At 41.2% G+C, this 26308-nt stretch overlaps 1 protein-coding gene across 25 annotated transcripts in view; it reads right to left on the bottom strand.

The window, feature by feature from the left end:
- DLG2 (discs large MAGUK scaffold protein 2) overlaps nucleotides 1-26308 on the bottom strand; it is a 1018165-nt gene that overhangs the window by 653745 nt on the left and 338112 nt on the right. Inside the window, exon 1 of one of the 25 annotated variants that reach the window (XM_069808479.1) lies at nucleotides 922-1716. The exons of 22 other annotated variants lie outside the window; for them this stretch is intronic. In XM_069808479.1, the coding sequence (XP_069664580.1) occupies nucleotides 922-1023 (102 nt within the window). In that variant the 5' untranslated portion in view covers nucleotides 1024-1716. Of the gene's footprint in view, nucleotides 1-921; nucleotides 1717-26308 lie in introns of those variants that run through there. 2 more of the 25 variants (XM_069808486.1, XM_069808490.1) reach the window with 2 other exon arrangements.

Genomic DNA, 26308 nt, shown 5'->3' on the forward strand with positions numbered 1-26308 from the left:
TTTCCTACTCTATTTGAACATAGAGGAACAGTTTTAATATCATTCAGTATTTAAGAATAGCAAGGAAAAGGAATGGGACAAAATCTGCACCCTCCTCCCCTGTAAAATCTTCATGATTGATCCAGTGATCCAAGAACCAAACTTGTTTACTCAAAGATAATAAGTTTTAAAAACATACCATCACTTTTGAATTATTTCAGTAAAACAACAAACAACACTGGTTATATTCTAATGTCAAGTCACGATGTATGTGGGGAAAAACATAGTCCAATCCAGCACCTTTGTTAAAAAAAATTGGGGTGGGATTGCATTACACATCCAGAAAAGAAACTTCTCTGACTAACTGCGCCACCTTTTGATTTAAATTTAAAAGAGAAATTAAATGATTGTCCAGTCCCTAAAAGAAAACATTTATTTAAAGATATTCCTGTAGACTTAAAAATGGGTTCAGGAGCTTACTTTATTTATTTCTTACAGAGAAGTGCAGGGCTGTATACTTTAGTATTGCTCTTATGGTTAAAAGCCATGTCAGCAATATAAATGGAAAAAACACATTCAGTCTTGCTGGTTTGTGTTTTTGTAATAACAGTATACACATCAAAATCAATAAAGCTGGGCAAATGGCAGAGTAGTGGTTTAGTAATCTTAGCACTGTTAGCTAAGTATACAATCAACTCTAAACCAAATGCTTCATAATCCCTTAGATTCTCCTATGTAAATCTATACTCGTACAACCCTGGGAAATAAAAAAGCTTTACTTCTGATTTTTTTCCTAACATTTAAAACGTACCGGCTCTAAGCCCTAATTTATAGCCAACGTATCGCAATTTGCACCGAAGTCTCTAGTCAGACATTAAATTAAATAGCACAGATATTCAAAGGAGTTACAGCATGCATTTAAATACATTAACCACATCCTACCTTGCATCCAAACATCAACGATAAAGTGTTGTTGGTGCATGCAACTTTGCAGTGGCAAATCATTGGTGTAAAGCAGTCAGGATTTTTAACAATAGGGCACATTCCTTTAGTGCTGCAGTAGTGGCAGCCTACTGAAGGCTAAAAACAAGTAGCTAATACAGCACATGGAGTGGCAACATATGCTGCTCAACAGCTAGCTTTTCTCTTGCTGGTCAGAAGCAGCCTGCTTGAATCTCTACCTGTGTCCCATTCAGCCATCCCCTTCTTTGTTGATGAATCAACGATGCAGCATTGATCACGAATCTCAGGATTTCCCTTCCTCTGGGAAATTAGTTTTTACATCGGGGGAAAAAAAAAAAAAAAAAAAAAGAAAAAGAAAAGAGAGAAATGGAAATGAGGGGGACTAGCAGGTGTGGCAGTATTAGCATGTAAAAGGATGTAAACGCCTACTCATAACAATCACATAAGATTGTCATGCTAGCTGAAGTGGGCTGAAATTATTCCATCGGAAGAAAAATACTGCAGCTCCTGATTTGGTAAAAAGCCAGTGAGTTGCTGCAATACATAGTCATTGTGGGGAGAGAAGAGAAAAAAAATTACTTATCTAAGAAGCCAGAATCCTCAGCCTTTATCAATATGCATTCCAGTAAGGATTCCCTTCCCAGCGCCTCCCCGAGAAAAAGAATCAAATCAGTCGCAACTCCGGAGAAGCGATGACCTTTGCTTTCCCCAAAAAGATGAATCTCAGCATGAAACAAACTGTACTCAAAGCTGAAAATCCCAGATGCTGGGAGTTTGCAATCAGAGAAATACAAGTAACATTTATCCAATCCTGGCTTGCCACATGGGAGCTTTCTCCAGGCACAAATTTACAAATAGACAGGTTGAAGGATTGCAGGAGACACTGAATAAAGATATGAAGTTGCACGGAAAATGCACCGGCATGAAGCTTAAAATGCAACCCTCTTTAAACTCTGCTTTTGAGGCGATGTAACTAGTGAGTCCAGCTAGCACTGTTATCCTATAACCTGCAAACGCCTTGCTGTATTCCAGAAATGCAATAATTAAAGAAGTTTGGGAGCATAACGCTGGTTTGGATTCAGTTACAGCTGTCGCTGTTCCTTCAGTTAAAGCAACACCAGCTGAAAATGCATAATAAAGCATTTGGATGAGCAAACCGCTAGCTGTGCTTTTTAAGAGGATTATTTATATCAAAAGTTGGATGAATATATCCTCCAGTTTTAGGTTCGGTCATGGCAGATACATAAATATAAAATGAAAAGGCTACGATGTAGAAAGTAAAGCGATGCCTTCAACGGTTTCACAGCTGATAGCAAGGTAAACCCAGCAGTTGTTTCACAGTGATTTGACCCTGCTTTTTTGCAACTCTCTAAGCTCTGCCCATCAAATTAGAAACTCTTTCTAAAGAAATGAGAGCAGCTTGTCTCCCTGGCAATCGCGAGTGAGTTCTTAAGGCGCAACTGAAACAATTTTCTGTAATAAGCCCGAACCAAAAATTTGTTATACAACAGAATGGAGAAAATGGCAAATGGAGGTCCCCGTGTGCACCCAGGTCAAGCAGTATAGAGAGTGAACGGTACAGAATTTTTAAAAAGATCTGCCTGAGGCTGCAGACCCTAACGTGGGAGACCTCCTCTATTAAGATTTTGTATTTATACAAATATATGTAAGTTTGGGTAGTGCATGGATGTATCCACCTACATTTTAAGTAGAGTTTCTTCGGTATAACTTACCCTCACTTTGTAAAGTTCAAAACCATAAAAGTACCATTCTCTTAAACAGCTTTGATCCTATTGTTTCTTTTGCACCATACGATAACTTTATTTTTTGTCCAGTTTTTGTGTGTAGCTAAACTTCAACTTGGTATAATATTTTCTGATTACTGTTTCTCACTCCATATTTTTGAACTCAGAGCTCACAAGAGCCCAAGCTCAGTAAAATGACAGTAGTTTCTAGATTGAAGTGACAGATAGAACTGTTCCACAGTTAGTTACAACCCAGTTCCATTTCTGAAGATTTATTTCTTGCAAATAACAGGCTCTTACAACCCAGTGTCCTCAATTCACTCAGCTCCTACTTTTTTCCCAACAGCCTGGACATGAGAGCTCCACATCATGGGAGCTCACTATGCAGATGTCAATCAATCAGCTATCAATAATCTAAGTTTGTCTGACCCATTAGTCCAAAGTGACATCGCAGCAGCGCTTCTTTCTGACTTGCTGTGCTAGTTATCGTCTGAAACAGTGACTGAGCCTGTTTAGAAACACACTATGGTGACAAACAGCAGCTGTAACATTGCTGAATCTTTGATCTGTTTATTCCTAGCTTGCCTGTCTCGTTATTAAGCTATATATTATACAGATTTTCTTTCAAGTACTGTCTCTCGCATAACCAGCACTGGTGTAAATATAGAAAAGTGTAGTTTCCATGACAATACATTCCATAGTTACAGCCAGCAGCCACTATCATTAAAACATGAATCACAGTGCTACCTTAAGGTGTGAGCACACTACATCACTGGCCTTAGAAGCGTTAATTTGGGATGGGGGTGGCATGAAAATATTTTTAGGAGACACTACTACAAAATGCCAGAAAACTGTGCTATTTAACTGGTTTAGCAGTTCTAATATCCACCCATCTTAGACATTTAAGTGATCAGTAACACTCTCAATCTGTCCTAATCATTAGCATTTCTAATATAAGAACACATCGCATCTGCACTTTTCAATGTTTTAAACACAATGTCCTGATTTAAAACTGGACTCATAATGACACAAATGTGATTTCCGATTAATATTCACAGGGCCTAATTAAAATCACCTGCATTTCCTTCCAAATTCAGATTTCAAAGAAGGGAAGGAAAAATCAGCCAGTTAGCCTCTTGGATCTTTTGGATCTGACTGCATTCAGCTGGCTCGTGCTCTCCAAAGGGAGGACATATCTGTTCATTAAAATGCCCATTTCTTCCCCAGTCCCTGACACTATTGCAAATTTTCAACCAGAATGGGTTTCACCTGTGATTTCATTCCAGTGTTAAGATGCATTGAACACCAGTCACCTGAGTATTGCGCAAGGCATGAAATACATCCCTTCACACTTAAACTAATTGTTGCTTTCAAGTGAAAAACAGTTACCTGACGCACAGTCATTTGGGAAAAGATCAGAAAAGGAAGATTCATTCCAATGGCAGATTGGAATAATAACTCATATCGCAATTGGCCAAGACATTTATTTCAATTAAGTGACAACCATGTATAGAAAACTGCTATAAGAAAACATTTGCTCAGAGATTCCCCGCTATTTTTTTTTTTTTTTTAACAATAGCACTCATCACAGACACAGAATTAAATTGCTAATTGCCAGGAAAGGCATTTAAATCACAGTCATACTGCAGGAGCAAGGGGTCTTGGAAAATCTATGTCCACATTTTCGCTGTCTGATGGGGTAAGCAGAGGAACATATGCTGTGGGTGTTACCATATGAAAAAGACTCCACAGATCTGCTGAGTTTTGTGAGCCCTCCACCTTTCTTCAGACTTGAATGCACTGATCCAGCCCGCTTGCTCACAACTGCTGTGCTGTTACAACGAAGTGCACCTCTTTTGCTATTAGCAAAAAGGGACACCCCCAGCAAATTGCAGTGTATTGTCAGAAGCTTCGAGTAAAATGACCCCGCCAGCGAATAAAAGTCACCTGCTGCTGTCTGAGCTTAGTCTTTGCAAAAGTTACTCACTCCCTCACCTGCTGGATTTGGGAGGAACAAGAACTGTTCCTCCACTTATCATTTCCATTTGGTTTGTTCAGCTGGTAAAATTTCTCCTGCTCCACCAGTCTCTCTGGCAGTTGCCTTCACCCAACCTTTCCAGGTTCTCCGACCATGTCTGCCTTTCACAGTGCACCGTTATGTGGAAATAGAAGAATTAACCTGGAACAACCGAGTTGCATTTCTGGAAGTATTGCGGTCATGTTTGCGTGATAGTTCCTCACCTGATGTGTATATACCTCCTCCTGCTTTGGAGCTAGTTCAAATAGCAATACTTAGCCCTGTACCTGACATATCATATGAGAATCAAGAAGGCCAATATGGAAAAAAATAAAAGTAAACACCTGGAAAGTCACAAAGAATTTTTAGATATTCACTCTTGACTATATTAGGATATTTAACTGTTGGGTTTTTTTAAAAATCTCCGCTGTTTCTGTTGAGGAAATTGCTTAAGTTTTGGTACTATAGTACAGATTTGTGTATTTCCCCTTCCCTATTTTCACTACACAACTTTTTGTTCCATTGCTGTACCATTAAAAATTCCTCTAAGCACCTACCACATCCATTAGATACCAGAAGATCAAGATGATCTACAGACCCTTGGCCAAGCTATATGCATTGTTAACTTTCTTCTTATCTTTGGTTAGAATTCAAAATCACCTTCTCAGTTGCTCTTCTCTGAACTCCCTGTAAGCTAATCAAGCCTCCTAAAAACTAAACCTGTCTCTGACAGTGATTAAAGAGAAGTTGTCTTCTCGAAGAATCGTATTAGATGAAAGAAAAAGGGAAAGGGCTTGTTGCACCACAGGCAGCATGTACAGAAGGAACCAGAGAATATAAATATAAAACAAACTTGAAAGATCCCCATCAAAATAGAAATGACTGCACACAACTGTTCCTTAAGAACAAAACAGTCTCAAACCTCTAGTCTAAACCAAAGTTTTCACAGCTGTCCTGTCATTTGGAGGGACTCTACTTAGGGCATTTCAGGGACCTCAGCTATTTCTACACTTTATGTGAGCTGGTCATTTTGGGGAATAGAATGGCGACAACAAGCCTTTATTTTGCTGATATTTGTCTGTTGGTGAGTATCAGAAGCCTGGGCAAACTAAGCCTGAAAATCCACCTGCCTTTGGAACAATTATTATAGAATCATAGAATAGTTTGCACTGGAAGGAACCTTTAAAGATCATCTAATACAACCCCCCTGCCACGGGCAGGGACATCTTCAACCAGATCAGGTTGCTCAGAGCCCCGTCCAACCTGACCTTGAATGTTTCCAGGGATGGGGCATCGACCACCTCTCTGGGCAACCTGGGCCAGTGTTTCACCACCCTCATTGTAAAAGATTTCTTCCTTATATCTAGTCTAAATCTCACTACTTTTAATTTAATACTCTTAACCATTGTCCTATTGCAACAGGCCCTGCTAAAAAGTTTGTCCCCATCTTCCTTATAAGTCCCCTTTAGGTACTGGAAGGCTGCTGTAAGGTTTCCCCAGAGCCTTCTCTTCTCCAGGCTGAACAACCCCAACTCTCTCAGCCTGTCTTCACAGGAGAGGTGCTCCAGTCCCCTGATCATCTTCATGGCCCTCCTCTGAACCTGCTCGTGCAGGTCCATGTCCTTCTTAATTTGGGAGGCCCAGAGCTGGGTGCAGAACTGCAGGTGGGGTCTCACCAGAGTGGAGTAGAGGGGCAGAATCCCCTCCCTCGACCTGCTGGCCACGCTTCTTCTGATGAAGCCCAGGATATAGCTGGCCTTCTGGGCTGTGAGCACACATCATTGAAGCCCACCCAGGAAAGACCCTACAGTCACCAAATATCAGCTCAAGAGCAGCTAAAATCAATGGAGGAGCTGCTATTTTGTGATCTCTCCACACCTCATGCAAGCTATGTTTGACCCTGCACTAAGGGGTAACATAAGACTGAATTTTCACCCCTGCTTTTAGAAATGGGGATAAGGCGACATTTTTTTGTGTGCAAAGGCTCAAGGACTAGACTAGATCTGGGCCAGTCCTGCCATAAGAAGGAGATGAATAGGGCCACTGGGATGGCGGTGGGACGGAGAGCCCCCAGGGACATCTGCGTAGAGACATGTTTGCTGCTTCTGCGAGATGCCGTTGCGACTGCTGAGACCCACCGCTTCCACTGTCACGAACAGAAGCTGCTGCTCCTCACGCGGTGGCTTGTGGCAGCTGGCTCGGCTTTCTCAAATCTCTGGATATAGACAGGGATGAGGTGCCAGTTGGCTCCTGCCAACAGCAGACCCTGCTGGTGGAGAGCTGCTTTGCTTCACCTAGAGCTGACAAGGGCATGGACAACTCGTGGAGATAGAAAGTTCTCCTCGAGCACCTTGAGATCACTGCATGGAGGCAGATCGATAGGCAGAGGACAGCTTGGATGCTCTGAAAAACACCCATGTGTTGAGAATTCAGATGCGGTAGACAGCTTAGAAAGCATTACATGAGTCAATCTCTCCACCTGAAGATGGAGATAATGCCTTCTAATTAAATGCCCATATCTCTAAGTACACAGTCATATAAACAGTGATTTTTAAGTTAATGGGAATATTCTTACAAAAAGTACTCATGTTCATAAGTGTTTACATATTTTAAAGTGACACATTGCCAGCACAGTTTTACATTTTTAAGCAGTGGAAAACTGTCTGCATTATTTCTGAAAATAATTTTGATCTGTTAAATCATTTACAAAGTCACCAACTGCATATAATTTTTTAAAGTAACTTCTTTAGCCAGGTATAAATTTAAAAGAAAAATGAGAGAGGGGAGAAAAATTACTCGAATTAAATATCAGCTTGAAGGAAAAAAACAAGCATATTATTGCCAGTCCTCAATAGCTACAGAACAGCTCTGCTTTTCTGAAGACTCCTATTTATATCTTGTGTCAGAATTTTTAAGATTTTCTGTGACAAACAGAAATAAAGGCCTGGTCCTGCCAACACAGAGTGAAAACATGCACACAGCACATTCAGAATATACATGCCCCACTTAAATGTCATTATGTAGACCTACTGAAGTCTTCCAGTGATTACAGTGTAATACACATGCACCTAAATGAGCTTGAAATGATCAGTTTAGCCACCACACACTAGAGCTCACCAAGGACTAAGAGCTTCAGTATTTATCCAGACTTCTGGGGCAGAAGAGGGGTTAGCTTACACTGAATTTTATGTTACTACACTGTTGCTAGCACTAAACTAGCTAGCTCAGTTATGTCAATATGCACGGAAGTTACTGCACCACACACATATTTACTATATGCATTAAACAGAGGCGTAAGCTTGGCCACAGTCCTACACATGGTCACCAGCTCTGCACACACGTCCTTCCTGCTGTGTGCAAGTGGGACTCTCCCAGTAGGAAGCACAATAATTGGCAGTAATTTTCCAGTCTCCCCTTGAATCCATGTAAACTTCTACTTCCATAACATTCTTTGGTGAGAAGATCCTCAGGCCTTCCACTTCTATGACAATCTCTCTTTTTGTGTTTATTATGAATCCTGCTCCTGATATCTTTATCAGCTGTCTCAAAACGTTGCAACAGAAGAAACGAGGAACAGTCAACTCCTATTCATCCTCTCCATGTCACTCATGATTTTATAAAACAGTGCTGTATCCTCTCTAACTGGTCTCTTTTCCATAATGAAAAGTTGTAGCCTAGTAGGTCTCAGTCATTATAACAATAGCTTTCATATATTTGAAGATGGTCATTGTTTATCCTAACTTGTTCTACTTAATTCTTTCAAACTTCACCATAGCTTGTACACTATAAAATCCTTTATGTCCTTGGTCTTTTCCTCTAAAATCTCTCCATCCCTCCCAAAGTGTGCATCCAAACCATGACATTGCCCAGCAGAATAATTCCTTCCATCTCTCGCTTACACTAATTCTCTAAATATAGCCCAAGTTTTTTACATTAGCTTTGCAACAGCCTCACATTTTTCACTGAGACTCACTCTGGGATTCATTTCTACCCAACCCCGTCCTTCTCTGCTGCCTGTCTAATCAATACAGATTTGGTATTCGTGCAATCGGATATCCCTTCCTACCTGCAACACTTCACATTTGTATTTCATGCTATTGCTTTCAGGCCATTTATTTATGTTGAACTTTATATGTGCCATTCCTCTGACAAATTCCAGGGTGCTAAGGATATGGACTTCAATAAAAGGCACTTGGAAGTAATTCTTCCTGGGATTTAGACTAGCTGGAGCAGAGTGTTACATCCCCAAAAGTAGTTTCACAGGGGAAGTCCACTTTCAAGAAATGTGTCTCTGCTTACTGAGAAGATACATACGCTGCTTAGACCTCATTGCCTTTGGGTGATATGGAATTCAAATTCTGGTGATCATTAATGGCCCATATAGGTGGGAAATCAATGGGGACTATACCTGACTGAAGAAAAATAAGGAGACTATCTCTTTTAAGAGCGATATGTGAAATGCTGTTATGATCTAAATAAAAGTTAAGACACAGAAGAAATCACAAAATCAAAACCAAATCTAAAAACAAGTAAAAAATCATTATTATTACCTTGACCATTTCCTAAAAGTGTTTCATAAGAGGCTGGCATTAATTTTCAAATGTGGTTCCCATGATTTGCTTTTATTGGAAAGCCGGTGTCTATACTACCGTCTCTAGTACTGAGAAGTTCACACTGCTGCTGGCAGCTCCAGAGAGGAACCACCGGAAACCAGCCTTCATTTCTTGTGTCATCTGGTACTACTATTTAGAGACGAATGATAAGCCTAAAGGAAAAGTACTTGATGAAAGCAGAAGTAAAAATAAAACTGATGATGCATCACAATTCACGAGAAGGTCGGGCTTTTTGGCACTTTGGAGAAATGAATTTTTCACAACATTACTAGCTTTTTGCAAGAAAGTCTGATATCTTGATTGCAAAATGTCATTAAACAAAGCTATAATTTCAGGCAGACAATGATAAATAAAGAAAGAAATGGACTGAACCTAAAACTAAATTCTATTTTGTAAAGTCTTAGGTTACTTGCTCCATATTATTATGGTTAACACTTACTATGGGTTAGGGTACAGGCATGCTGGCTGGGTGATAATCAATCAGACACACATTTCATGTCAGAGATGAACCCGGGCTGTCGCCATGTCTGCTAGAAGCAGGAGAACACCTTTGGTTTCCTCTGTAAGGATTTTCTTTTGCTCAGAAATTCTCACTGATATATGAAGAAGGAAGTCCTGATTAACCAGATGTTTGGGTTTGGGGTTTTTTTTTAACAATTTTTCTATATATAAATGTATCCATTTTTCCCAGTTCCCATTAAAAGTGAGTGTTCTCCAGCCATTCTCTGCAGTCAGGAATATCGTCACTGATTTTCCTCAGATTTTCTTAACAGGAAATTCTGTGTTCATTTCTGGCAAATGCCACTATTCTCACAGCTTTTAGCATTTAATGTCTTTTCAGCTATAAAATTCTCATTCCATAAAAAAACCAAACCAAACAAACCAAGAAAAACCCAAACCCTAAACTTCATTCACTCCAATGTCAACTGAAAGCAAATGAGACATGTGACTGTGGTCACAGCTAAATTCTACAGCAAGTTTTCCAAGAAAACTCCAACAAAACTATAGCAGAAACAGCCATATGACAATATCTGCTTAGACTCCCTGTTTGCTGCCTTTTCTAACCCCAGTGTGCTCAGGACGGGCCATGGACGTTGGTCCTGGACACAGTAGGCACACATGAACCCCTTACGTGACTTTGACAGCGTATTTTAGGGAACAGAGATTGCAGATCCCTCTGTTAAATGCATCCATCCCACATGTGGGAAACAACCATTGTCAACAAGGGAAAACCACCAATGCCCACCTTTTTCTTTTTGTAGAGGGGGCTGCCCTTGACTCCAAACCACACAGAGATGCCAACCAGCTGAGCCACTACTAATGGCAAGGGGCCATTGAAGAAAAATGGCTCTGAAAGACATTTTCTCTTCTCCTCTCAACTGTTCCGGTGTGTCTTGCTCTGTAGCCTGATCAGTTTTTTCCCAGTGGGAAAAGAAGAGGTTACCCAGTGAAAGCTGGGAGGGTGTTGCTCTTGTGTTTTTAATATTGTGGCACAGACAACGGATTCTCTCTGCCTCCATGGGCTGACGCCCATCGTCGTGGCTTTGAAAGTGAGACTGCAAAGCCTTGCGGGTCAGGGAAAGGGAGGAGAAGAGAGTTTAATCCTGGGTTGCCTGGGGATTCTATCAATCTTCTCGTTCATGGGAGCTTCTAGACCGGGCACTCATAGCACAGGCTTTCCCTCGATGCTCGCAGTCCTCGCTCGACCCTCCGCTGCAGCTGCGGACTGTGTTCAGGGAGAAGCACGGGGCTGATTCCAACGGCCCTATTCCTCTCCTTCCCAGTAAACATTGACCACTGGCCCTTTACAGCACCCTTCTCTTTCTAAAACGCCTTTACAAGTCGGGGCAGGGATTTTCCACCCTGCTGGCCCTGCACAAGCGTTCTCTGTCCCTGGGGTTGTGGGAGTCCCAGCAGGGTCTGTTACTGTTGGCCACGGTGAAACAGTCCTGTAAATCGAAGTCATCAAGGAAAAAGCACGTTGCCTCCAGCTCTGTGTCAGTCAGGAACATCTCCTACCTCCAATGCTCCACCACGTGGGGCGGCGGGGGAAAGACCTCCGTAAAATGAAAGTTATACAGAGGGAATGTCTCCTCCAAAGTGTCCATTGGAATAAGAAGATGAAATAAAGCTAAACTTTGGAGTTATTGGAGTGCCGAGTGCCCAGTTTGCAGTCTTCTAAAGATGACATTTTTAATGCCTCAAAGAAGAGGAGCTTAGTGGAAAATCAATGCGTTTCTGAGGGAAAAGAGCCAACGCAGCTTAAACTGCTCCCGGTGGCGGCAGGCCTACGAGAGCCTGCAGAACCCTTCTGAGCTAATCCCTCTGCTCTCTCCGGTGACCGAAGACCACCTCCTCACCACGGGGTGAAAAGTCTGCCGCCGGGCCCCAGCATGGCCTCAGGACCGCCATGCCGCAGGCAGCTCCCACGTCATTCGGGAGCGCCTCCGCGGAGGTGATGCTAACGCAAAGGAACGTGCCCAAGATCAGCCTTGGGTGTGGGAACGGGAGTCTCCCTGTCCTCCTGGTAACTAAATTAATGCTAGTCAGCCAGGAAAGAAGTGTTAGAGAGCAGAGGCCCAGGGCTGTTTGACTCTTGCCTGGCTGAGAGCTATTGTGAGTCAGCTAGAGACACGGACGGAGAGGACCATAATTCTCAGGATGGCAGCATCCTTGGTGCTACCCCGTCCAGGTGTGGGAATGAGCAGCTTTGTGGTGGTGGTAGCTTACCTGGGGAGAGCTGCCCTCCTGCTTCTGCTCAGTCTGCAGTGCAGCTGACTTGTCTGGAGCAAGCTTCCAGGAAAAACAAAAAAAGCAGGCTGGGCAAAGTCTGCTTACAGGCTGTGCTGCAGCAGGAGCATCCATCTTAGATCCAGTGGAGGAGGAGAGCTTGGACAAGCTCCCTTTTTAAAGCAACAGTGCTCCTACTGAGCATGGCGAGGAAGGGTAGTGCTACGCCACGACAGCGACTGTGCCGGATACGTGCAGAGCACTTTATAGGCATTAGCTAATTGATCTTTGCAAAACCCCTTTGAGCTAGGCAATTAAACATCATCTGTCCATTTCTACAGGTGCAGAAACTGAGCTGGGCTATCGTAACCTTGTGCAGAAGTAGCCCACGATTTTAGGGTGCCTGAGCCAAAAGGGTTTTGGTCTGATTTTTTAGATGCAGGACATCTGTAGGTCCGACTGACTTTGACAGCGCAGAGCATCTGTAACTCCACTTTATAACTTAGAGTGCACAACTGGTTTTGAAAGCCAACCCCAGGGGTATTTCAAGTTGGAAATCCCCAAAAGGAGGCACCCCAAATCACTAAGCCTTTAGGATAATGCTGGCTTTTTTGTCTAAATATGTCTAAGGTTAAAAGTCTACAGTTAGGTTTAATTAGATTTTGTCTCTCTGCTTCCTCTTTATGCATCTAGACAGGCCCCTTCCCCATGGCCTCCCCATGGATTCCTGTGGACCTGTTGGTAGACAGTTGGGATTTGAAAAGGAAAATAAAACTTTTCTTGTCCAGGGACCACTTAGTCTGCATAGACTGAAGGACCACAAGATGGGACACCCTGGCTGGATCCACCACCACACTACAAAAACTGCCATCGGGGAAATAGGACAGTTGTCCTGAGAGTGGCATTTCTCCTTTCATGGCCGCTCCAACTCTGCATTGGCCTTACAAAGTGGAAAAAATAGGCAACACAGGTAGGAAACAGGGACACGGGACACATGTGGGACACATTGCGTGGCTGGGAGCTGACATTAACAGAGTGGTGTGTGAGGTTTGTTTAGTTTACTCTTTATTACACTGAGGGCATATTTTTGTTATATGGCAGACCCTTAATAAACACAACGCATTTACCTCTAAGTATGCTTGACCAAATAGCTATAAAAGAGACCTCAGAGGCTGCCTCTCTCACGACTTGCTAATGCTGTAGCTGTAGTCTATCAAGGCCCAGATTTTTAAAGTTAGGTAGATGTAGTCTGGTACCTCGTGGGATTTTCACTTGTAGGCTGAACAGGTTTGGAATTAAAATTAAAAAACAGGGCAAGTAAGAACACCCACTAGTGCCTACTTGTGATTGCAGGTACATAAATAGCTTTAAAAAACCTCAGGTTTATCTCATGTAGGGCTCCAAACCGGAGAATTCACCTCCCTTACAGCTATAAGACAACAGCTGAAGCTCCTGTTGTCCTTCAAACTATGCTTCAAGGTACATCCACGGATTCATGCAGCCTTTTTCTCCTCCAAACCTTCCAGATGTGCGAGAGCTACAAGCTGAGTATTCTCCAAAGGGACAGGCCTGAAGTAATTCAAAGTCCTTCGTTAGGCACTCTGTCAATGCTGTAAACATCGCTATTTAATTGATGTACTGTTTTTATTATACGTGCCCTAAGGGAGTGTGCTGCCCAGAGCCTCTTGTAAATTGAATAAATAAACAAATAAATAAGCAAACATCGTTGCCTCGACCAGCTCACTGTGTGACAGAAAAGTCTGTGTGGTTTAATGTGGTTTCTACACAACAGTCTTGCTGGCTGGAATGGCTTGTTTGATCTTCATTAACCCTGGCAGGCTCTTCCAGCTCCTTCCTCCACCTCAGCAAAGACAGAGAATGCCACTCTTCCTTTCTGGATTTCTAAGGTCACTTTGTTTATTAAATATGTCATTTTAAAAGCTTCCTATAAAGTGAAAACTGCTTCCTTCCTTCATCTGGAAAATGGGTGAAGAATTTTGTCATTTGCTGCTAAAAGCGATGAAGTTGTATCCTTCTTCTCCCATTCCTTCCCTTTCCTCCCTTGTCCATCCACCCCACTTCACAACTCTGCAAAGCCATGATTTCTCATTTGCTTCTTACTTGCATGTTGTCTGGCCCAAAATACCTCTCAAATGTGTCTTTTAACAAAACCTTAGAAAATGTAGCTATACCAGTCAGAGTCAGGACTACAGTGCAGACAAAACTGTGTCAGCTGGGGAGATAAGCTAGCTAAGCCCAAGTACAGAAAACAACATAGACGTGGGAACCATCACTCAGCGAGGGCTGGCCGCCCAAACCCTTGCACTGCTGCTTGAGTGGGTTTTGCAGCCTACGCTCACCTCTGGGCTGCCTCAGCGAAAGCCCTGCCAGTGCCCTGGCTGGGTGGCTTTTACACGTCTACAAGAACTGCAGCCACATACTGACTGCAGTCAGATCTGCATGCTCAGGAATGTTACGCATGTGAGCAATTTTACAGCTGTGAATCATCATCTTGCCTACATTCATATGTTCCTTTCCACTCTGGAAGGAAAGCGCTTTCATTCACGAGAAGGAAAAATAGGTTTCAAGCAGTATCATGACACAATCACATCCTTTTATAGCATTCAGCTCCTTGTTACAAAATTTGATTCCTCTGAGGCATGACTATAGCTTAGAGTGTGGAAAAGCGACTTCGGATGGAAAAGAGGTTGTGCCAGCAATGCCTCCATGAATGCCCAAATCATTTCGCCTAACTGTAGACTCTACTCACAGAGCTGCTTAAAATTTGTAGGACAGTTATCCTAGATTGCCTTCCCACTTGAGTGCAGTAGATAAGTATCTTCAGATAAGATCTTTAGCATAGAGCTTAAGGAGACTGAAGAAATGAAGATGGACTGAACTAGATAGAGCCTGAACGGAGTCCACTTGTGTGCCCTGGTGTCCCAGAGCCCCGCACCCTTTCCACCTTAACCATATTGCAAAATTGTTTTGGGGCAGTGGAGTTCCTGTGAGTGAAACAAAAAGAAAAGAATGTACCCTATTTCTCCCAAATACATGAGGCCTCTCTTGCCCTTGGGATAGATATTGGCCAAACCAAATAGAAATAAATTTGAACTCAGGAAAAGTGTCAGAGAAGGGGTGTTAGGGGACATTTGCAGAATCCTTGAATCTGGACATATTCCTAAAATTCTTTCACAATAGGAAAATCAGATGGGATGTCTACTTCTCTCCCATGAGAAACTGGTAATGTTTGACCTTAACATATGATTAGCTGTCAAATGACTTTCAAGGAGACTTTCCTAGGATAATCTACTTAGCCTTTAGCACTCATTTATCACTTCATGGTGGAGATTAGGGTCGATTCTAAAGAACAGCATTACTTAAAGTCTTGACTACATTTTTTTTCAGTTAAGTAAATTATTCCTTTATGGGAATATTGAGAGAATTTTATGTCCTCTTTTCTTCTTTCTAATGTCTTGTTATGGAATAAGTGACTATGAAAGTCATTTAATGAATGATTGTAAATGAAAGACTCTACAATTCAGAAAGGTTTCACCAAAAGAACTGAGGGACTTGTGGTCACCCAGAAGGTTCTTAAGATATTTGTGAATTGTAAGCATGATGGTTGCTACATTGCTGCTACCACGTATTGGCCTAGACACCGGTTCTAGGAAGACATTGAAGAATCCAGATTACATTTTCAATAATTAAATCAAGGTAAGACTTGGTCTCTGGACAATGGAAAAAGGTTGTGGTTAAGTTATGATCCTAGGCATACTCTAGACTCTTCCAGAAAAATATAGGTCCAACTGCATCCACCTCAGGCTAAGAAATGCAGCAGACCTCATATTGAAACAGTTCGGGGCTCTTCCCCTACAACTCAGACAGGCCACATCCACGCTAACACAGTACTTGATCTTGGGTTTTTCATGACACTGGAGATCTGTGTTGCATTTCTGTGACATCTGTGGCTAAGGATACAAACTATTCTGGGACTGTGCTGGAGGACTGTGTAGTTTCCAGACTGCGCACTTTCTTCTGCAGCACTTCTAGGGGGGTGTCCCACCAGGGACCTGCCCCAGCATGCTTGGCTGGCTTCAAAAGCCAGTCCAAGAGTGAATTAACATTTATGCAGTATGTACAGCCAGAAGACCAGGAATGAGCTGGAAAACTAAAGATGTGCACTGTGAGACTAACAGTGGATTTTTATCAAAATGGGTCCTTGTACTAAGCAGGAATTGTATTCAGCTCCTAGGGAGCCAGCTGAGATGTGGCACCCAGGATCTCCAGATTTGGAGAATGGTGCTTCTCACTAATCCTTTGCTCAAAAGGACATGGCTCTAGTCTTGCTCTGGAACATTCAAACACCAAACACCATCTTCGGCACCGTTGCTGACCACTCGCCTGTCATTTGCCAAAGAGTACTCTGTTGTGACTGCTTTAACATTTTAAGCCTGCAAACAATCAATGTTCAGATTGATTGTCAAATTACCTTAATTTAACAATTGATTTTGCCTCAAATGAATTGTGGTAACAGTCCCTATATTTACTCTTAATCTGTGGCAAACTCCTCTTTTACTGGAAATGAAGCTAAATTGCATTACCTCATATTTACCGCAGGAAAAGAGCACAGGCACAGTCAATCACATGCTCAACAGTCATGTGACATCATGTTAATCTGTGGTAACCTGACCATGAGTTCAAGTACTTACATATATGTGGATGAATGTGAAGGACTGGGGTCTTTAGCTTTTGTTATTATTACGTTTACTTCTTTTTCAACATTATCATTTTAAAGATCTTTGTCCGCTGATAAATATCTCTTTCAGATTATTTCTGCCACTCCCTAACATATGAGTTTTCCTACGTTTCTCAAAGTTGAATGTCTGAGTACATCCAGCCTATGTTTCTAGTCTCAATCACATTATTTCTGTCTGTTATTTAGTGATTGCTATGAAAGTGCTTTGTACTATACAGTATCAGAGGTGACAATACCTCCCCAAAGGCCTAGTAACTGAAGATAGACCAATGAAAATTGTTATGAAAATTGTTCTGGACAGGTGAATATATATATATAAAAATAAATTTATATATATATATTTATATATTTTATATATATAAAAAAAACAAAAATCAAATAACTCATCTGCAGATATTATTGAAAATTACAGTGTTTAAAGAACAGATTAATTTGTCTGTGAATATATATACCAGCTTGTTTTACTCTGGATGGTTAACAGAAGTTATGGACTTTGTTCTTTTAATACACAACCACTTTTCTGAATAAGATAAACTGCCAGCCACAACCAATAATTACTCCTCTTTTACTAAGGATACATAACGGTGGTGTCTGTTTTAGACTATTGCATTTTCAGCCATAGGAAGGAGCCAAAGTTACATAAATTTCCTGGAGGACTACTTAGACGCCTGTTTACCTGGAAATTATGCTTGTTTCTGGTGTCAGTGTGACATACAAGTTATTTTACAGTTATGGCAGAGAATTAATAAAGAAATCATTGAAATATTAGTACAAAATTTATATATTTGCATATGTACCACACAAGAAGACGCTTTTATATTCTTTGAAGAATATTGCTAGTGATAAAACCAATATATTGCTCCAGTTCTACTCCCCTCACTGCATCTTTGTGTGTAACAAGAGATTTAAACAATTTAGCACATGAGAATAAATGTCAACAAAAAGCATGTATGCAGCCCCTCGGAGTTTAAGGATGCTCATGCGGTCAAATCCTCCATCAACGTACCAGGGACAACCATAGCTGTTCTTGGCTTTAAGGGGAATTTCCTGTGTTAATATTCCACTTATCAATGCCAGATTGAAATTGAGTACTGTCTAGCTTTAAAGGGTGCTATTCTCTAAATTGGAGTAGTCAGGCTGAGGCAGGCACATTCTGGAAAGCAGACAAGAGTCAGAAGGTGGGAAACTGCCTTACAACCAAGGGCAGAATCACAAACCCACATCTGAGCCTCCCTCTAACATCCACACGGGATTTCTGGCTATTAGTAAAAGTGACTTTCCTAGGATGAACTGATTACCCCTAAGATTCCCCACTACTTCATGCTCCATATTTGCGTAACAGTCTGGGAGGCCTTTATGCCTGTAAACCTAAGCTGCCTTTAAATTAAGAGAACTATTTGCAGGGCTTCTGTAACTGCAGGTGACGTTGCAGCCACGTGAATGTAGGTTGACATCCTGAGGCTTTGTCAACTGTTCTCTCCTGCCACCTGTACCCTTCCCTCCATGTCCCAGGCAGTCTGCTCTTCCCTCCCTGCTGGCACATCCCGTCTCTGCCAGAATATCATGAAGCTTGTGTCACATCTTGGCACCAGAACATAAAGAGGAGAAGCTAAACAGGATTCAGTAACTGTGGGAGAATTATATCTACTACTGTGGTTGCTGATCCATTATGAATATCACAGCCAGAAATGCCCATCTGGAGTCTCCTACCAACTGCTCTTGGGCAGACTTTGCTGCAGTGATATCAACCAGTTGAATCTTGACCCTACGGAGGAGTTTAAGCAGAAGTGGAAACTCAACCCCTAATCTGTTCCTCTTATTTGAGACGTCAGGGTGCGCGTGGGTCATATTTTAAAGTATTTCTTTGCAATTATCTGGGTTGGAAACATCCTACAACCAAAAGAGGGTTAATTTTAACTTCCACTACTCTGTTCTAAAGAAAGATAAACTGAAAAATATCTCAAGACAAAGAAGCACAGTTCTTATGAACTGACTGTTCCTGGTATTAGATGTTTCTGTAGAGGCTTCTTACAGCTATCTTGCATAATGGAATATATTGCCATTTTTCAGTGCAGACACATTTCTCACACCGTAAGAAAAACTGACAGTTCTAAAAATGTTTCTTTTTTTACAGGAAGGAAGACGGAAAAGCAGGGTGTTTTTACTAGGAGCAAGGAATGTTCTATGCCATGCATTATTTAATGTGAAGAAATTTAGATCACAGGATCACAGGATAATTCATGTTGGAAGGGACCTCAGGCGGTCTCTGGTCCAAACTCCCACTCAAAGCAGGATCAGCTATGAAGTCAGATGAGGTTACTCAGGGTTACTCAGTTTATTCAGCTAAGTCTTGAAAAATCCAAAGGATGGAGACTGCACAGCCTCTCTGGGAAAACTGGCCCACTGCTTGGCTGTTCCAGTGGTGAAAGTTGCTCCTTACATCCATTCTGACCCTCTCTCATTTCAATATATGCAAGTTACCTCTTGTCCTTCCACCATGTGCCAGTGTGAAAAGCCTGGCTCCATCTCCTCGAGGACCAGCGTGTAACCGTTCAGGTCTGTGGTTAGGTCCCCCTTGAAGCCACTCCTTGAAAAGCTGAACAAGCCTGGGTCTTTCAGTCTCTCCTCAAAGGGAAAGTGCTCCAGCTCTGACCGTCTTGGTGGCCATCTGGCAAACTTGCTTGAATTTCTCAACAGCTTCCTCGTGCTGGAAGGAGCATGGGGTCTAACAAGCTTTGAGAAGATGGAGATAATCACTTCTCTGGATAGCCTGGCTCTACTCCTGTTCATATGTGTTGAATTTCATTAGGTTTCTGTTGGCCTCATCCTCCAGATCGTCCAGGACTCTGTGGATGGCAGCCCTGCCCTTGAACATGTCAACTTCTCCCCCCACTGTGGTGTCTGCTGACTTGACAAGCATGTGCTCCTCATCTCCAGGTCATTGATAAAGATCAATTGATAAAGAGACAGGTCCCAGGATAGACTCCTGTGGTACTCCACTTGTCACCAGTCTCGAGGTAGAGAGTGACCATTAACCACTGCCCTCTAATTCTGATCATTCAACCAGTTTATTAGTCATCTAATTCTCCAGCCATTCAAACAATAATATCCCAACCTGGATAGAAGAGGAGGCATATCAAAACTCCTGCTAGAGTCAAAGTAAATGATGTCCATAGGTACCCCTCGTTCACACGTCTACTCATTTTATCATAGATTCATGGCAATCATCACCATGTCTGATGTAAAAAACAATCCTATGGACACCATTGCATTTTAACAATAGTTTTGATGACCTAGAAGAAGCTGGATTAAGAAGAGAATGGAATCCAGGATGAATATGTAGAGATCAGAAAGATCATAGAAAGCAGCCATGGTCTCCTTAAACAAACTTTCCTACAGTTATTGCACCATAAAGCTCTCCCAGGGAGAGAAAGGATGAAATGAGAAGAGGAAAAATGAGAAAACCAACTGATTGGGGCATGATGAAGGTACGAGTGAGAAAAGCAAAATGGTGCAAGCACCACAGAATCAAAAATATGTTGGTAGGGAACCAGAGGGGTAACCTGAGCAGAGCACCTGCGACAGCACTCTGCTCCCTGGAGGTCCCCAACGAGCCAGTGGACATCAGTCCCTGGAGTTCTCCCCACTGGTGAGAGGGTGAGGGAAAGAAAACAGGGCTCACCCTCCATAGAGTCTCCACCATCAAGTTCCCTCTTCCAGCCAAATGTATGCCCAAGGCTGGGGGAAGTTGGTGAGGGTGTCCGATGTGTGCTTGGGGCCCTGATGAGGAGAGACTTCACATCCAGAGACGAGATATGGGGCAAAGGAGGCACTGGTCCATAATGGCCCAGTGCTCAGTAGGGCTATTAAACTTTTTAAAACTATAAAACTAAACACTACAACTTTTAAAAATCAGATTTGTTAAGATCTTAAATTTAATATATTTTTCTTTTTAAAGATTAAAGCATTAAAATCCAGACTGATGAAAACTTATGCTAAGTCTAGACTTACTAAAATTACTACAACCAATTAAAGAAATAACGAGGTATATTGCACCAGTGATTCATCTCCAGATTTTAAGAAGTTAAGTGCTACCTTTTTCCATAATGACATAGCTGAAACTGAGAAATTGCTGCTTTTTATGACAGTTCAAACTTCATAAATATGTCATATTACCCTGTGCTGTAGTTTTCACAAAAGACTGAATGCAAGTATTTACGTTTTCCAAAGCCCAGTACTTTCTGCTTTTGTTGTGTAAATAAGAACTTGCCTTCATTTCTTTTAGTTTCTATTTATTATCAGATGCAGCGGGAATATTTTTCTCCTGTGAATTAATCCATTGACATCTGAGAAAATGATTCAGAAATGAATTAGCAGACATGCTGTTCTCCTCTTCCAATTTATAAGTAAAAGCCAGATAGGAGAATATAAGATAACTAAAATTTAAAGTACACATGGCCATTTTTTTAAAGTACCTAAAAATGTGAGACTTTGAAAAGTATCTACCAAGACTAGGCTCCTAATACTGATTTAGTTCAGATACGTTTGTGTTATTGATAATGAAGTCCCTGGCTGCTTACTGGTTTTGAAAATCCTGCTGATTACCTGTTTGCTCTGTTAGACACCGACACATCAGATTTTCAATCCACCACCTCTCTAATTAACTTGGTAACTAGTTAAATCCAAATGCAATGCAAAGATCCAAAAATTAAGACAGGGAAAATATCTTATAAATGATATAATTTATTCAATGAATGTGTAGGTATCACACACATTTCTCAGTGCATCCTTCTCACAAGTAAGGAGAATCAAGTTTTGTGTAAGAACCCTATCTCTCTGCACATAACCACATTTAAGTGATCGGACCAGTCATTGAGAAAGATTCCTTAGGACATAAAATGCAAACAAAATAAAAAAATCACAGTTGAACTGAAGATTTCCTGCTTATGGTTTAATTAATGATTATAACCAGTGATTTAATTCACTTTGATTTAAATCTATCTATGTTGCCTTCGGTTCCCTATTTATCTATTTCACATTTATAAAATGGGTAATATTAGGATGAATTTCTTCCATTAGCCAGTGTGCCTCATTAGGAAGACTGACGCCTCTTACAGCTAAAGTGGATTTTGCTTTTCTGCATGCTCCTTTGCTGATTCTTCCTGCGATAGTCAGCCAGAAACACAAGGGTTTTTGTGATGTGGACATTTGTCCACTAGATGCTGCACTAAGTCCACCTACTTATTTCATACTGCCAGCCTGCCTTAGAGACCTGTACTTCTCTGAGTAATTCCTTCAGGTATCCAAGCTACCTTGGCAAGACATGGGGTGCGTGAGCCTATGGAGACAAGGTGCCTCCATTCAATATCCAAGCTTGGTTTCATCTTTGGTCTTGGACTGGGTGATGGTGGCAACCCTTTGCTGTGACTTACCAAAGCAATACACAGGTTAGCGGTTATGAGTTAAACTCCCATATACACCTGTATACTCAGAAATATTCACTCCGTCATACTGAATGAGCCTTAATGTCTTCTTCTCCAGTTTTTTCCCCTCTTGACAGAGTGAATGCACATGTCCTGGGTTCTGGAGCAATTTTCTATTGCCCAGCTCAAACAGCAAAAGACAGCCTGTTGTGACTTCCTACCATCTAACTGTGACTTTCTCCCATCTAATTCTTTCCATTCAAAACCCCAGTCAGCCCAAACAGCTGTTCCAGGAGGGAAGATGACACTGGGGTGGAAGAGATGGCAAAGCAACACCAAGGTCCTCTCACCAAAGCCGCCCACGTTACAGGCAAAACCACAGGTCTCTGTAGATTTTCAGTGTGTCCAGGGTCAGGGAGCCGTGGAGGTGGTGGTGACAATTCAGTTTTACACTCAGCTGCTTAAAATCTACTGCAGGTTTAACCTTGTCCAAATGTCTTTTAAGCCATTTCATCAGGAGGTGATTTTTTAATTCAAACAAATATTTCCAAAGTGACATAGAACAAACAGTTCTTTCCCCAAACTTTTACTCTGTATAACTTTTTTTTTATACAACAACTATAGGAGCCCATGCACTCCTGTACTTCCCATATTGATTTCTCAATCCCTTGAAGAAGATAAAAGTTCCCTCCTCAGCTACATTTCAGTCCATGTGTCCTTATTGGGACAGATCAAGCTATCATAAGAAGGTTAAATTTCAATAACTTTCACTATAGCTTTTGAATATCTCTTATGCATGTGCTCTAGTGATGGAACTTAAAATCTTGGAAATAATAAAAGAACGAATCTTATTCTCCTTTAGCTTAAATGATGTCTGTCAAGAACAAATACTGTGATTTCTATTTATCACACTACAATTGTGCTGTACAACTTGCCTCAGTCAATCCTAAAATGGAACTTTTTTTGCTAAATGTTATACAAAACCATTGTAATTTTCTAATAAAACACTACACCAGTCTTGAACTCTAGCCTTCCCCTTCCAAAACACGTTATCCTTTATTTCGGAGCTAGTTATTTCATTCAAATTCACAACCAAGCGATGGATAGAGAATGGGCTGACTTCCCAAACATGATGGAGAATGGGAGCAAAGGTGAGTGAAGGCGTTTGACTGTAGTCCACCTTGAAACAGGATCAAGATAATATTCACAGACTGAAAGATGGCCACTGCTCTTGTGAGGGCCAAGATCTCCTGCCCACCACTGAGTTTCTCATATGACATTCACCTTCTCATCTGGAGAAGAAAAATAAAAGCCAGAACATGACCTGAGAAACCTCGGAACACTGCTCCTTCTCCAACTACTTGTCCCCTGCATCTGAGTGGGGAAACAATCAACACTGGCTGCTTCTCTACTACCAAATAACTTAATTCCTCTGCTCATATGCTTGTCCCAGGCTGTGATTTTATAAGGCTCTAAGTATGTTCTCACATGGCATTCTTCTAGAAAAAAATGATTTGTTTTCCTTGCGCTGAAATTTGGGATTTAGCTGGAGACAGCTCAGACCAGGCTCCCAACATTATGTCCACAGGATGCATCCTCAAGCTCATCCCACATGCCAGAGCACACCACAGATGGACTCAGCTTTCTGCTGAAGTATCAAACTGCTGGGCTGCAACACTGCGTGCTCTGGTATTTTGTACCGAAAAACCTATGTGAAAAGGTAAACTTGTTCCAGGTCCATAGAGAAGATACATCAGGATGACATCTGGTATGACACACCTGCTCTTGGGGAGTCGGGCACTACGTCTCACCAAGCCTGGGAACCAAGGATCCCCTCCGGGAAAGTTTTCTTTATGGGGTAAGCATAGTTAGCACGGTTAATATCATGCTATCCAAGGACACCCCTACCAAAATAACGATAACTATATACTGTCATGGCAGAGAAAGACAGCAATGAAAAAACTTATCCCGGTCCCACTATATGCAGTGGTCAAATTGGCACTAACTGCCCTAGAAGTACACAGGTAATTCTCCTTCCATCACTGTTAGCAGGACTGGCCCCAAATTATTGCTAAATTGAGCTCCAAATTCTAACTATATTGTTGTTATTATTGCATTATATATTCTGAACCTACAGCTTCAAGTACATTTAACTACATGGAAAATTTGAAAGAAAAATATACAGGAAACATTAGACAAAGGTTTTGATTTCAAACTGAGTTAGTCACACAATAGAAACAAACAAAAAAATGACACTCTGTTTTCAAAGTTTGCAGGAAAACTCCCCACAACCTTTCTGAAATTTCTTCCATTTTTGACATTTCAGGCCAAATTAATTTGCCAAGGCAAAGTTTTATGTTTAATACCAGAAGGAATGATTAGACGACTCAGACTGAGCTCTGTAACACAAGACATTAATTTTCCTCCATTTACCTTGTACTGAGCCCAGTAATTTGAGCTAAACTACATCATTTCAGCCCATGAAAAACTAAATTATTAAGTGCCATAGGCAGGGAATAGAAAAGAACAAGGTGTTACCTTGGGCTTCAACAATAACAGGGAATTGATTAGGTGAGAAATGATCCATGCTCCGAGCTATAACAAAAACTGAAAAAACTCCCAAGGTTTCTTCTAATCTGACTTGTGGAAAATTCACCCCTGTCCCCAAGTCTCATGATGAATTTAATCTTCACCAGCTGGCTGAAATGCACCAGGGAAACATTTAAAGCAGAGGATTCTCAGTACCCCCTCAAAGTGCTGGCCTGCTTAGTCTGGCATGTCTTCTCCAGTTGCAACCAACATTGATGTTTTAAGGGAAGGGGAAAAATATTCATTTCTGAGCATACATATTCAATTTGGATCATGGAGGAAAATAATCCTTCCTAAACCTTGTGATAAACTGGATATTCTTAAAATATGAGGTTTAAGGACAGAACGGGTACTGTCCTGGATCAAAGAAACACCTGAACTACCCTTCTGGTTCTGACAATAGCTATTAATGAATATTTGGCAAGGATTTTTGCAAATTATATATATATATTAAAAAATATATATATATATGATCTTTCTTTTTGGTAAACTGTCCTAGTTCTAGACAATTAATATTTTCTTGAATTAGATACAATATTCACACTATTGTGTTTAATATCCGTTGACAGATTTATCCTCCATAAATGCATAATGTTTATAATTATACATTTATGCAGTATAATTATGCACTCTGTCAGAAAGCACAGATTCTTAGTTTTAAATCTGGTACTTAATGTTTTCATAAGGTACACACTAAATTTTGTCATGTGAAAAAATAAAAAGACCTGATCCCTTCCCATCTTTTCTAGACCATCCAGTATTACGTACATGCACATACATTATATATATTAGGTATATGCATATATATATGAAGATTTAATTATAGCTATTGACTAGAAGTCATTAAGACAATGATGAGAATCATTATCTTCATATTGACCAGGAAGCATTAGGAACGTGTTGAAAGCAACGCTGATCTTACTGTCTTCTGGCTACAACCCATAAAATGGGTAAATGGGACGTGTATTTTAATTGACAGCAAGGTCAGAGAGAGTGAGGCAGCCAGACCCCTGGAAACACAGGGCACAGGATTTCTCCCAGAAGCCAGATTTAAGGCAGGTCTTTAAACAAGGTTATCTAATTTCATTTTAAGAACTGGTAAGGTGCTCTAATGTGTACCCTTACCGCTAAGTGGTACTGTCTTATCTGATTTCAGCTTTCAGCTCATTGTGCAATTTTAAATATTTCCCAGTGAGCTGGAAAACCCCTTCATATTTTCTCCTGATGCCGCAATCCAAGCCCAGTAATCAAATCACCTCCACTCTTTCAGCGAGTGGAACAGATTGAGGTCCTTTAGCCTGTTTTGGGAGGGATTATTTTTTCATCTTCTTTTTCATGCTCTCCACTGCTTCCACACCTGTCTTAAAATAGGGACTGAGACAAAATTCTAGCAAGTGTCTTATTAGTGCTACATAAAATGTTAGACCATGTTTCTATTTCTTGCTATTTTTTTTTTATTCATCCAAGGGTCACACCACATTTTCTAGTCA

The sequence above is a fragment of the Haliaeetus albicilla genome, chromosome 20, assembly GCF_947461875.1.
Source record: "Haliaeetus albicilla chromosome 20, bHalAlb1.1, whole genome shotgun sequence".
NCBI classification, from domain to species: domain Eukaryota; kingdom Metazoa; phylum Chordata; class Aves; order Accipitriformes; family Accipitridae; genus Haliaeetus; species Haliaeetus albicilla.